The sequence below is a fragment of the Opisthocomus hoazin genome, chromosome 3 (assembly GCF_030867145.1).
Source record: "Opisthocomus hoazin isolate bOpiHoa1 chromosome 3, bOpiHoa1.hap1, whole genome shotgun sequence".
Classification (NCBI taxonomy): Eukaryota; Metazoa; Chordata; class Aves; order Opisthocomiformes; family Opisthocomidae; genus Opisthocomus; species Opisthocomus hoazin.
The window spans coordinates 69,713,717-69,726,507 of record NC_134416.1 but is presented as its reverse complement, the minus strand read 5'-3'; the positions used below and the strand labels follow the sequence as shown (position 1 = coordinate 69,726,507).

General features: G+C 49.7%; 1 protein-coding gene across 4 annotated transcripts in view; it reads right to left on the bottom strand.

Moving 5' to 3' along the window:
- Positions 1 to 6,937, bottom strand: part of CARMIL1 (capping protein regulator and myosin 1 linker 1) — a 200,105-nt gene extending 193,168 nt beyond the window's left edge. For all 4 annotated transcript variants that reach the window (XM_075416603.1, XM_075416605.1, XM_075416604.1 and 1 more), the window contains exons 1-2: positions 6,810 to 6,937; positions 3,021 to 3,118 (exon numbers count right to left, since the gene is read on the bottom strand). In XM_075416603.1, the coding sequence (XP_075272718.1) occupies positions 3,021 to 3,118; positions 6,810 to 6,849 (138 nt within the window). In that variant the 5' untranslated portion in view covers positions 6,850 to 6,937. The remainder of the gene's footprint in view (positions 1 to 3,020; positions 3,119 to 6,809) is intronic.
- Positions 6,938 to 12,791: the final 5,854 nt, after the last annotated feature.

Here is a 12,791-nt window from a genome sequence, read left to right as displayed (position 1 = left end):
TCTGTTTCTCAAAGCAGTACTGATTTTCCTGGATTTTCCTAGGAAGGAAGGATGAGAGATGATTTAATTAAAGCATAGCTTTGGGTGCCAGGGCTCAGTGCCAGCCTCTGCGATCAAACTCCTCTAAAACCTCAAGCACATTCCACCACAGCTCTGGGGTTAGCTACACTGAGCGCAATTGGTATTTTCTCCTTAGTAAGTCCTGGACCCAATGCATGCTACCCAATTTGCTTGTAAACACCCAACACCCAATTTGCTTGTAAACAAACAACCCAGTGGTGCCCAGTGACAGGACAAGGGGCAATGGGCACAAAGTGAGGCACAGGAAGTTCCGTCTGAACATGAGGAGGAACTTCTTCCCTCTGAGGGTGACGGAGCACTGGAACAGGCTGCCCAGGGAGGTTGTGGAGTCTCCTTCTCTGGAGATATTCAAGATCCGCCTGGACGGGGTCCTGTGCGGCCTGCTGTAGGTGACCCTGCTTCGGCAGGGGGGTTGGACTAGATGACCCACAGAGGTCCCTTCCAACCCCTACTATTCTGTGATTCTGTGATTCTGTGTAACTACTAATAAAATTTAAAACAACATCTCAAAACAATTCACTGCTATACGCGCACGCAAGAGACTGCTCAGAAGAACATTAACATTTCAAAACTAAGCTCTGAGGAGTCCAGGAGCGCTGGCGTGAAGGTTGCCCATGCAATCATATTTGAGCCCTCTGGTGCATGCACGTAAAGGTATAGTCTTTAATTACTAAATTGCTTTTCACCATTCAGTTTGACACGCTCACCCAAGGCATAGCAATTCAGCATTCAGTTTTACACATGCTGGTCAGAATGCAGCCTTATGCATTATTTACTGAATACTGTTAAGTCCCAGCTTGGAGTACAAAAATTTTTTATTTTGTTGGTAACTTTCCTGTGGTGTTTAGCATTAAGCACTTACATATTTCTGAAGCAAAGTTATTTATCTTCAGCATCACTCTTTTGAGGAGAGAAGGGTATATCTCCTCTAATTCACAGGTAAGAAACGAGAGCATGTAGACATAGCAAGGCCAAAAAGTATCCACTAAATTGAGGTATCCAACTTAAGGTGTCACTCATGTGGTGTTTCTCAGAGCACTCTGCACTTCAGAGAACTCTGCATCCTCTACAGGAACCACAGTCTCCAGCGGCCTCTGCCACAGCAGACAACACTCAACATTTCTGAAAAAAATTCCACATAAAATAAAGATACACACATGTAATTAGAGAAACATCGTAAAACAATGCCATTAGTGATTTGTACAGCTTCACACAGGACAGTTTTCTTCCATGGCAGAAGAAAACACAAAATCCAGTCCCAGAAGTCAACAGTGAATTTCTCTAACCATGAAAACATTCTCTTTTTTTGCAAAATAAATCCTCTGCATTTTTGCCCCAAAGAACAAACGGTTCTACCAGACATAATCACCCCTTTCAGCAATTCATCCCCTTGAAAGACTTACCCTACACACTGAAAATAACATGCACGCACACAAAAACTGCTCGCTAACTTGTGAACCCTTTAAGTAGGTTCCTTGCCTTTCAGTATCTCTTCAGTCATTAAAGGTTAAAGTCCCCCACCTGAGAGCTCAGCAGAGGAAAAAACATCTGAATCGCCACATTTAGGCATTTTACTGCTGAGTAGTACATTCCTCAAACTTCACTGACAATTCAAAGCTTGACATTCTTTTGGTCCCATCAGATCAGAACAGTATTTCAGCACTTCCATATTTCCACGGTATATTTCACTATTGATAACAGTAATGATTCTGTAGAAGTCAAAAGGTTAATCAAGCGTAACTGCTTCAGTGAAACTGTCAGCCTTCCCTATAAACATGGCTTTCAAACAACTAGAGACGATCAATCACCATTCACATACGCAACCTATTTCCAGTACGGAAACAGGAACTCTAAACCTTGGAGCTACATATAACATGGGTAGATATTATGCAGAAAATATTTCAAATTCCTTAAGCAGCTGCTCTTGCTGAAAAGCAGACCATTATCAACAGTCTTACTGACCTGCAATAATCAACATGTGCTTTACGAAGATAAACCAGAACTGATTAATAACCTGCGGTTTTTAAAGACAAAATAGACTATCTGCATGGGGAATGTACCTAAAATCTGTAACAGTCTTGACAATGAAATTTTCAAATACGCAATAGCATTCTTACTGACAGAAAGCACCAAATTTCAAACATCTTGCAAAATATTATAGCAGTACTGTAGTTATTTGTATTTGTTACTCTAGTTCTCCTGATAAAGAAGTATCAAAAGGATGAAGAAATAAAGTTCCATCTCTTTTTGCATGTCCAAATATTCAAGACAGTACGCAAGCATACCCGCTCATTACCACTACTTTCTTCTTATCAAGAGAGGCCAGCAAAACTGTTCTTGAGAAAACAGGAAAGCGTACCTAAGTGAGATTAATTTGACACTCTCCTCCACTACAGTTTTAGGAATGACAATGGAGGATCCCACACAGTAAGCATTTCTTTTAAATTGCAGATGTGTGACTTAACAGAGAATATTAAAAAGTACAAATAGTCATCTGAGTTCAAAAATCACACCACTTTTACTGTTACTCTTCACTGCATAACAGCTTCAGAAGATTCTCAAAAGATAAGTAATCGTATATGCTTCATTTTGCATTTCTTCTCAACTCAAAATTACTACGGATGTAAACGGGAAACCTAACCAGCAAAGGCAGCAAATTATTTTAGAACAGCTTCTAATAATAGCTTGCTTTAACATCAGTCCACAACACAATACCTCAAACTCTGCATAATAACCCAGTGATAAACACGCATGTACATGTGCATGCCCGCACATCAACTTGCTGTGCAGGCTAGCAAGAAAGCAGGAAAATAAGTGGTATGCGTATCTTATGGCACACACAAAGTTCAAGGAATCTTTCAAGATGAGAATTAATACCTTCTGAGAAGACACTGGCTTTTCCTCCACAAATTTAATCAGAGTCAGTCTATCCTACTTACCAATATTTTGTTATCCACTTTATCTCCCTTGGTTTCCAGCTTTACTTTCTTCTTGACCGAAATTTTGATTTTCCTCCCAATAACATCCCTGACACTTTCTGAAATAGAAGAAAATACCTTAATTAAATACCTTCAGTGACAACATGAGAAGGAAGCAGACACCACTGTCAGGTTTTCAGGAGGACTCAGAGCTATGTTGTTCAACTGCTTGCGCTCATGGAAGTCTCAGGCACATGCACCAGTACTAAACACAACCTAACACAAGTACAACTTTTGTAAATATGTCATCTACATAGTAAAGTATGTCTACTATATGATAGGATTATCGATTTCATATGCCAGGATTCTAAACATAATTTGGTGTTTCTTTTCAGTGCTACTTACACATCAAAAGCATTCCCTGGGACAAGCCCCAGCGCTGCTTAGCTCTACACAGCAAAATACAGCAAATTCCTCACTTGCTATTATTTGTACCTGAAAAGCTTGCTAAAGCAAATTAGCTTCTTGCATTGCAGAAATTTTAGCCTTAGCCAATTTTAGTTGTTGTTAGTATCAGGGAGGTTAAATGGGTCAGATAATGGGAAAGCAAGTGTCTGCGCATTTTGCACTCTGTGCATTTGAGTTGCGACGCAAACCAAGCAGACTTCCAGATGCTCACACCTGACAGCTTTGCTGCGGATGCTATGGAAGGCAGCACTGGTCTGGGTCCAAGTCCCAACGACAGCGCAGCCACCTCATGGTGCCAACACCAGCGTTACATTAATCACCATAATGTCTTAATACATATATGCATGCCCATGTACACACGGTCTCTGCCAAGTACCAGATGAACCAGCATTTCCCCTAAATGTTTGCACCCTGGCCTGAAGGGAACATATACACAGGGAGCTGTGGGAGAAAGCTTATACAATTACTGGCACTGATGCAAGTTCGGAGATAAACAGAGCAGTTCACCTAGAAGAGCCAACTTGGCACCTTCCCTAAGTTTCACTCCCCAGCCCTCACAGAAAAGGAAAAGGAATAAGAAAGAAATCTTTTAAACACATTAACCTATTTCCAGCACCACAACTGGCATCTGTGAAAGGCAAGTCTCCACCCTCCCCAGCCACGCACACTTTGCCCTCTTGCACACTAAAGTTTACAGGCAAAAATTGAAGAGAATGGGCTCCTCCTAAGGATTTTAATTACAATGCTCCATATAGCACCTGTCTGCACAATTTTCATCCAGCAGTCAGAATGCCTATAGCGTGAACAATGCACCGTTTATTAAGCCCGGACGTTTAGCCCAGGCCACGGCGTTCTGCCTGCAGGGCAGGAGGGAGTGCAAGTCAGAATCGCGCGACTCTCTACCAGAAAAGATCTCTTTCTGCAGAATCGGCATGTTTTCCCCAGGAAATTTAATTTTCCTATCAGGAAACAAAAGCTTCTCGGCGGCGGCAGCCCCGTGGCAAGCGGCCAGCATGGCCAGCCTCCCGGGCAACCGCTTGGTCAGGAGCCAGCCCCAAGGTCCCCAAGCAGCCAGGTAAGCCAAGCCGGGGGGAAAGTCCAGCCCCATGTGAACTGTTTTCTGAAGGCTTCCTCTCCTACAGGCAATGCCTAATTCTGGTCTTTCTGTCCCTGCTTGGGAACCCAGAAGCTAGCTGACCGCACAGCCTTTTCCATAGAGTCCTATCTCCTTCCAGAAGGAAAGGTATTGCTGCTGTCCCTGTTACTCTACCTCCACCCCCAGCCTCTGCCTTTCGGTTCCTCCTCTCCCACACACAGCTCCAAGTGCCTGCGACTAGCGAGGGAGTTCCTCCCGGGGCTCTGGCACGGGGAGACCAGCTTCCGTTCACTGTCCCACACCGCAGCAACTGCAGGCCCTCGGCTCCAGCGCTCGTATGTCAGCGAGACACAGGGAGAGAAAGGGCCAGGGACCTGCGACTCCTCCGCAGAGTGTCTGCATGTCAGCTCCCTCCCAGGCTCCATCTGCCAGAAAGGGCTAGAAATGCTCCTTCGCAGAGTTAAGATACAGATTTCATAGACGTTCCCCATGTGACTGAGGACACTTCCTCACACATCGGCGGCAAGTGGACTTGCAAAGCGTTTTTTCAGATTGAGAGATGGAAGCACACAACTTCAAGGCTCATATTTGCAAGTGGTCATTCATTTTTAACAGCGGAGACTGAGAGGGCCTGCCTTCAGACACCCGCTCCTCGAAGGAGCGGGTCCAGGTAAGCCAGCAGCAAGAGAGGGTTTTTTTGAATGCTATGACCTCCGAGACCCGACAAAGGTAGCACAGGAAGTGAGTAACAGAACAAAAACTGCAGCTCAAACATTCCTACCCCCATTTTAATCTCCACACTCCAAACACAAAGCGTTAAGGCACATCCTTTCATTCTGTTCTTAAAAAAACACTGGCTTTCTACAAGAAGTCTATTTAAAAGATTAAATTTTAACATGCAGACACCAAAATACTGCTAGAAATCAAACCAATCTCCATAAACAGATCCACATGCCCCAGAAGAGCCCTTGACAAAGCAAGGCAGGTGCCGGGCGCCAGGACTGGGAGAGTAATTCTTAAAATTGTCCAAAGCCACCAGAGGATGGGATGTGTGAAGATGCTCAGCTTTGCTCTTCCCCATAATACGCACTATACCCCACCCACGGCATACAGGGCAGATCCATAGTGGGTAGTACCAGGTATTGACACCTCAGACATGCCTGGCCATTTCAAAAAAGAAAAAGTTCATGGTTTTGACCGTAGCTACTCCTAGCACACTTCCCAGCTCATCACTTCTGAGCAGCAAGCTATAGACTAGAGCTAACCCCACTGTCTGCACATTAAAAGGATCGCAAAATAGAGCTATCTTGTCTATACAGAAAAAAAGTCTGCAACAGTTGCAACTTTACATCCTGATTTTTACCAATATTTTGTAAACGTTAAAACCAGTTCCCACCAATAGCGCTGAGTGACGAAACTGAAGGAAATGCAACAGTGTAAATAAACTAGCAGAGGTTTCCAAGGGCTGCACTCTACAGGTACCTTGTTGCCCGACAAACCTGTTTCTGCCTGTCATTCAGGCAGCACTTCAAATTATCCTAACGTCGGCCTTAGATCTCCCTTCAACGGGCACACCTGCAGCTAAAGCCAAAGGAAGTTCGGCCTGAGCGAGGTGGCAGAGGACCAGGCCTCGAGCATCGGCCCTGGTACCCCCGGGCGACACCGGCGACCGACGTCCCGCGCTAACGACCCCGCTCATCGACAGCTCCCCGACAGCGATGCCACCATTTTCGGGGTCCTCACCCGCGATTCCCTAAGCGCGTACCGCGCACCGCGGGGGGTTGCGTGCGGCCATGAAACTTTAATTACAGATGCCCTCGTGCACACACCCGGAGAGCCCAGGGGGAGCGGGGGGGGGGCAATCAGCAGCCCGGACCAGAGCCGCAGCGCGGAGCCCCGGGCCGCGCCGCCAGCCTGAGGCGCTCGGCGGAGCTGCCCCGGCCGGGCGGCGGAGCGGGGGCTGGGGCGGGCCGGGGCAGTCCCCCCGCAGCCCCCCGCCGGAGCCCTCCCCGCGGGCGGTTACGCGGCTGCAGCCCCTGCCCGCGGCCGCCTCCCCGCTCCCCGCCGCAGGCCCGCAGCCCCCGCCCGCAGCAGCGGGGCCAAGCGCCGGCGGCCCGGCCTCGCCGGTTCCTCACAGCCCCCCCGCCCCGACCTCCCGCGGAACCCCCTCGGCTCCCCCAGCCGGCTCCGCGGAGCTCCCCCCGGCTCCACAGCCCCCGTCCCCGCCGCCATGCCCGGTCCCTTACCGATCAACTCCTTGGGGACGTCGGAGCTCTCCTCGGCCATGGCGCCCGCGGTCGCCCGGCGGCGGGGCTGCTCCAGCGGCGCTCGGTCCCTCGGCCCGGCGCGGCGGGCATGCACCCGGCGGGGCGGGGGGGAGGGCCGGCCCTGCGCCGCTCGCTGGCGTGCGCTGCCTCTGCCGAGCGCGGGCGGGCGGGCGGAGAGAGCAGGGAGGGAGGGAGCGAGGGAGGCGGCGAGGGAAGGGGCTTCTCCCGCCCCGCGGAGCCCGCTCCCCCCGCGCTACATGACGGCCTCGGCCGCCGGCGCCGCCAGGAGGGGCATTGCCAGGGGAGGGGCGGCCCCGCAGGCAGCCGGCAGGCGCGGGCCGGGCTCGCGGCGGCCCCCGCGCCCGCTCCCTCCTTCCCCCTCACACGGCCGGCCCCTCCGCGCCGCCCGGCTGCCCTCCGCCCGGCACCGGCGGCTGAGGCGGCGGCGACTGCCCCCGGCCCGGCCTCCTCACCTCGCGAGAGCCGCCGGGAGCCGCCCGCCCGCGCCCACCGAGCGCCCGGCGGCAGGGGAGGAGGCGGCGGGCGGGAGCATCGCCCTCAGGGGGCCACCGCGGAGAGGGGAGGAGGGCAGCGGGCCGGGAAACCCAGCGCGGCGAGGCCGCCCCTGCTTCGCCCGGGCAGCCCCCGGCTCTGCGGCGGGCCCGGGAGGGCGGCGGCGGGGGCCATCTGCCGGCGGCCGCCGGTGGCGCGGCTCGCCCGGGCCGGCCCCCGCACCCCGCACCCCGCAGCCCGCCGCCGGGGTCCCCGGGGCAGCGCCGGCCCTCCGGAACGGGCCTTTCGCGGGCGCGCCGCTAGGCTCGGCCCCACGGGATCTCTCCGCTGGCTTCACACCGTTTGAAAAGCTGGGCGGTACCGGGGGGGGAATGGCTGTCGTCGCCGAGCCGGCCCTCGCCGCCCGGGAGAGGGGTTGCCCGGGCTGGGGTCACTTCGGGCCCTGCGAGAGGGCGGCCCTGGATCCAGAACTCTGCCTCTCCCCTCACTCCCCGGCCTCGTCGCCACAGGGACGGAGCCGCCGTAGGAGACTGTGCTGGGGTCAGCACTGGCTGGAGGTCAGCTCGGCCAGCCCCTGGTGCGGGGAGAGGCGAGGTGGCTGAGCCTGGGCTAGGCCGAAGGCGACCGAACGTGCCTCCTTTCCCAGGACCAAAGAAAAATCCACAAACCGCAGCCTTCTGCTTGGCTGCGCCTCGCCGCTGAGAATTTTCATCGTGGAGCAGCCGCATCAGAGGAGCGTGGCACGCCAGCTGCCTGGTCGCAGCTATTAAAACAAGGACAGAAAGATGGTTGTTGGGAGAGAGCGGAGGACGAGGCTCGGCAGCTCTGGAAATGCCACGGCTTGCTTCTGGTGGCGATGCCTAGTTTCAGCGGAAGGATCATTTTCCCTGCAGCAGGACTGTGGTTGGTCGCCCTCCGCCCTGAAGGGGTGGATTACTGCATAAACCTCGCGTTTCGGGCACTCTGCAGTGAGCGGCGGATCTGGGGGGCCACAGTCATCGGTGTCTAGTGAAGAAACCTGAAACGCATTCAGCGAGAGCAACAACGAAAATCCAAGAAGAGTTATTTTGCTGTGCAATACCACACTGCTGAGCTCTGTTTCTTGGGGACTACCGCATAGCCTGGCCTTCAGAAGAAACATGACCAGCAGTTTTAAATTGATGTGACTTGTCAAACAGTTTTATTACGATTCCCCATGGCACCAGCCAGCTCTCTAAACAGCATCAGAGATTATTTTACAAACACAGTCAGGATTGCTACAGAAATGGCTACAGTTTACTCTCTTTCCCCTTTGCTGTTTACATGTAACAAATAAGGACATCCTTTAAAGAAAACAAACAAAAAGTGAATATGTTAGTAACAGAATATAACAAACAAGCGCTGTGCTTTTAATATACAGCAATGTCAAATCTTACCTGGATCTGAATTTATGTGTATATATATATGGAATGCACTGTGTTCCTTTTCTGTTGACGGCCCTCTGCTCTCTGTTCCTCACTGTGTCTGCACCATTTTCTGATGTATGCAGGATACCTGCTGACCTCTTCCTTTCCTTCCTGCCAATCTTTCCTCACAGATCAGCAGAAAGCTGCATTTCTTGCTTGCTGTGTACACGCAAACTTCCTTCCACCAAGGCACACAGGCGTCTTTCGGCCAGAAAAGAAAAGAGAATTGAGAAGTTCACATCTTTTCTTAATACCCAGGGGGGAAAAATCAGATCATTACATCTGCACAAGAACCGCCGTGTAATTTCATGCAGTTACTTCTGCATTGAGTATAATGCCCTGTGTTCAGCTAGAACTTCCAGCAAGATATCTTCTCTTCCATCACTATGCACCTGCTCTGCAAAAAATGTACGTTTTTGGATCAATGACTGCTTATACACGAAGCATGACAGTTTCTGAAGCTGCACTAAACCACTGCCTCTTTTCTGTCAGTGTCTGAAGCGTGGGCCTTGCTTCCCTGGCTGCTGCCAGACAACCGCAGGCCTCTCGGCATGCATCACCTGCAGAAATGATGTGTTCCTTCCAGGCCTGCCTGCCTGCCTGCCGGCAGCCTTCTGCTGGGATGCTGCTAGCACCTCCTCCCTCCCAGCTTCCGACCATATGAGCTGGCCAGCATGGCGAGCCCAGGATGTGTAAAGGGAAAAAACAAAAAGAATGAATGATGGCAGCAGGCAGCGCTTTTTTGTTTTCTTTTTTTTTTTATTTGCCAGAGCTACTGACTGATGAAGTAGCTTTGCCAAGGCTACTGTATAATTCCTGCTTTGGCACCCAGGAGGCTGGAGCTGGTTCAAGGTGGGTGAGGTATAGTCTAAACTCAGGTGGATTAGTGCTCCCAAGGCCAGGTTCAATCAGAAAAACACATCATTTCCCATTCCATATTCCCTGGAGAGGAGGTAGAACATGATTGCCCAGGCAGGGTGCTGCTCCTCCAACTGCAGTAACGCCTAGATATTGGCACAACGTTGGTCTGGCCTGTGAAAAGAAGCATGTTTCCAATCCTAAGGGCCCACCTCCCAGCACAGAAAGGACTGGACCACCTTCCCAGGGATCCCAAACAATCAACACCCCGAGCCTCCTCAGCAGAGACGCTTATCTGAAGTTTACAGGCAAAGCCGCACCGTGGGGAGTTTGCTGGCTTCGTAAGGAGGTGTGATTTTCATCCTTTCCTGGTGACCCTGAGTCTCCGTTAGTCAATTCAGCAGGAACACAGCTGTCACAGACATCTTCCGCAGCGGCAAGAACATCTGAAGAAGTTCATCCCCGTACAGCAAGCCATCTGCACCCACTGGCAGCAGTTTACCGATCCCCATGCTGTGCCAGGGTGAGAAATTGTGATACCGTGTGGTAACCTGAATTGGAGAAGGGGGTCAGAAAGGGGATTTTTGCCATTTCAATAATTGAATTTTAATCATCTTTTATCCTTCCTTGCCCACCGACCGAGGCACATCGGCACAGCCGAGGAGAAGAGCGGTGTCCAAGTCAAACTGGAGTAACTGGGGCAGACTCAGCTGGGTTTCCTGTCTGATTGCAATGGCATTCCCGAAACTCTCAGGGACAACTCATGCCCCAAGCTGCTGCTGAGCAGCAGCCCATGCTACGTCTGTTGGCAGGGCCTCCTAATCTCACGTTACCTGCATTGGTGCGAACGATCACAACTTGGATGACCAAGCTAGGATCACAGCCCAGTACATGCACTGCGTGTCACATGTGCAGCAGGCATGTAGAGAATGGGAAGAGGCTGTGTTGTCATTTACCAGAGGAGAAGATCTGTGAAGTCATTTTAAAAGTCATTCAAAGGGTAAGCAATTTGCCTGCCACAGGAGCAGGGATCTGTGTGGTTTTGCTGGAGATGTTTTTTCTCTGAAGACTGCTCAAGGTGTAGTTTCTGGCATGACAGAAATGCTGAGGAGAGCAGTGGGCTGGATCGTGCGTGAGTTAGATGGCTGCAGGGAGCATAGCAGCGTACACAGCTTATATTTAGCTGACAGTGACAGAGCAGTGAGGTACTGGAAGCTTCAGAAGACATTTGTCGGGGGGACATATGGCACAGAAAGGGATGGGGGTGGGAAATGTCCTCAGAATGGCAGTCTTCATGCATCAGATTAACCATTAATTACATGAGGTTGCTTCAGAGGAACTTCTGACTCCACTTTTCCCAGGTTACTCTATTAACATGGCTCCTCACGCCTGGTATTGGCATATGGCATAACGTATTCCTGTCTTCCAGCCAGTCTGTTGCCTTTGTCCTCCTTCTCAGCCTAAATTCTGTCTTCTCCTGCAGATAAGGCAGGTGTCAATATGAGTTGGTGCCAAGCCATACACACTGTCATAAGGTAGGGTATTTGTAGTCACAGCTGCTGCACGTCCTCTCTGCCACTCAAATTATTAACACTGAAGAATCTCAGTCTTTTTTTCCTGAGAAGCAATAGTATGATGTCATCAATATTATGATGTCATCAGCAGCACAATCCCACTCCTGCTGAAGCCAGTGGGAAGATTTCGGTTGCCAACGACTGGTGTCAGACCAACATTCAGGTGACACCCTGGAGTCATCCTGCTGCAGAGCAGCGTCATGGTGGGAGGAACCAGATGATCCGATCTGATTTCAAAGCTGCCTTGCAGCATGCAGCAAAAGCTTGGAACATCTCAGGAAAGATGGGACAGAAAGTAGCTCTCGATATAAATGACCCAGCCTGGCTAGATGCATTTCTAAGAGCAAATTCCAAGGGGTGAATCCTTCCCCAGCTATGCCTTTGCAACCCCGTAGATACTGCTTACTGCCCTGGTTGAATGCAGACAGAACGGGGCCATACTGTCACATATGCCACAGTACTAGCCAGTCAGGCCTCTTCAAGAGCTATATGGTTTAAGTGTTACTTTTCAATCATCACTGTAATTATTAGGGGTATTTTAAAGACCAAGAGGCAGCTAACCTGCCACTCTGTGGACGTATGTGGAGCACAATTAAGACACATACTTCCGATTTTACATGAGCTCAGAAGTACATGAAGTCTACCCATCCACGCCAGCTTTATTTCCACTCAGCCTAAAAATAATTTATGGCACTTCCAGTTTTGGGCCCTCTCCAGTTATTTTTTTGTGTGTTTTAATTTTTACCCAATAATTCTCTTTGTGTTCACTGTCTATGTTTGGTGACACCATTAAATGTGATATTTGGGTCCCTCACATTGATCACATCTGTTCAGAAACCTGTATATGTTCCAGGATTTAGGGATTTTTTGACAAGAAACATTAATTAGAAATAGAGCAGAAAACAACTAGCTAGCTAAATGCACAATAATATGTCTTATATTGCTGAATGATTGGATGCCTGCTTTGGACTTCACCAGTTGAGACAAAATTAATAGGGAAAAATGTGTGTCCTCCATCAGTTGCTAGTTTGGCAAAGGAGATGACACACTTGTAAGTATCCTCCTGTTCTTATCTGTGACCGAATCTTTTCAAACCCTTTACTCTTGGTTGCTGTATGCTCTTGTTATTATTTCAGTACCCTGCATAAAAAAAAACGTGTTTTGTTTGAATTTTAAATAGGGTGAATATAAATGCAGCGGCAAAGATGTATATTTTGATGAGACATACTTTGTTGGTAGTGTTAAGAAGAGAATTACAAAGAGCAGCTGACGCCTTATGAAAATCTCACTAAGAGAAATCTATTCAGAATAATTCTGGTTACTCTGTGTATTATTATATAATCTATTCCCATATTCCTCTTCCCTCATTCGTTTTTAGAAGGCATATTTGCATAAAACCAGGATCATTTTTTGTTAAGAGCTCATCTGCTGCTGCTACTTAGCTCTCACGTGAAAGCATAATCCTCTGCATACCCCATCACATTTTGTTAGAAACTGTTCTAATTTTTTTGACTTCAGATGGGGAACTAGAGAGCGAAAGCAGACGATTCCTAAACACACAGCCTAAACTG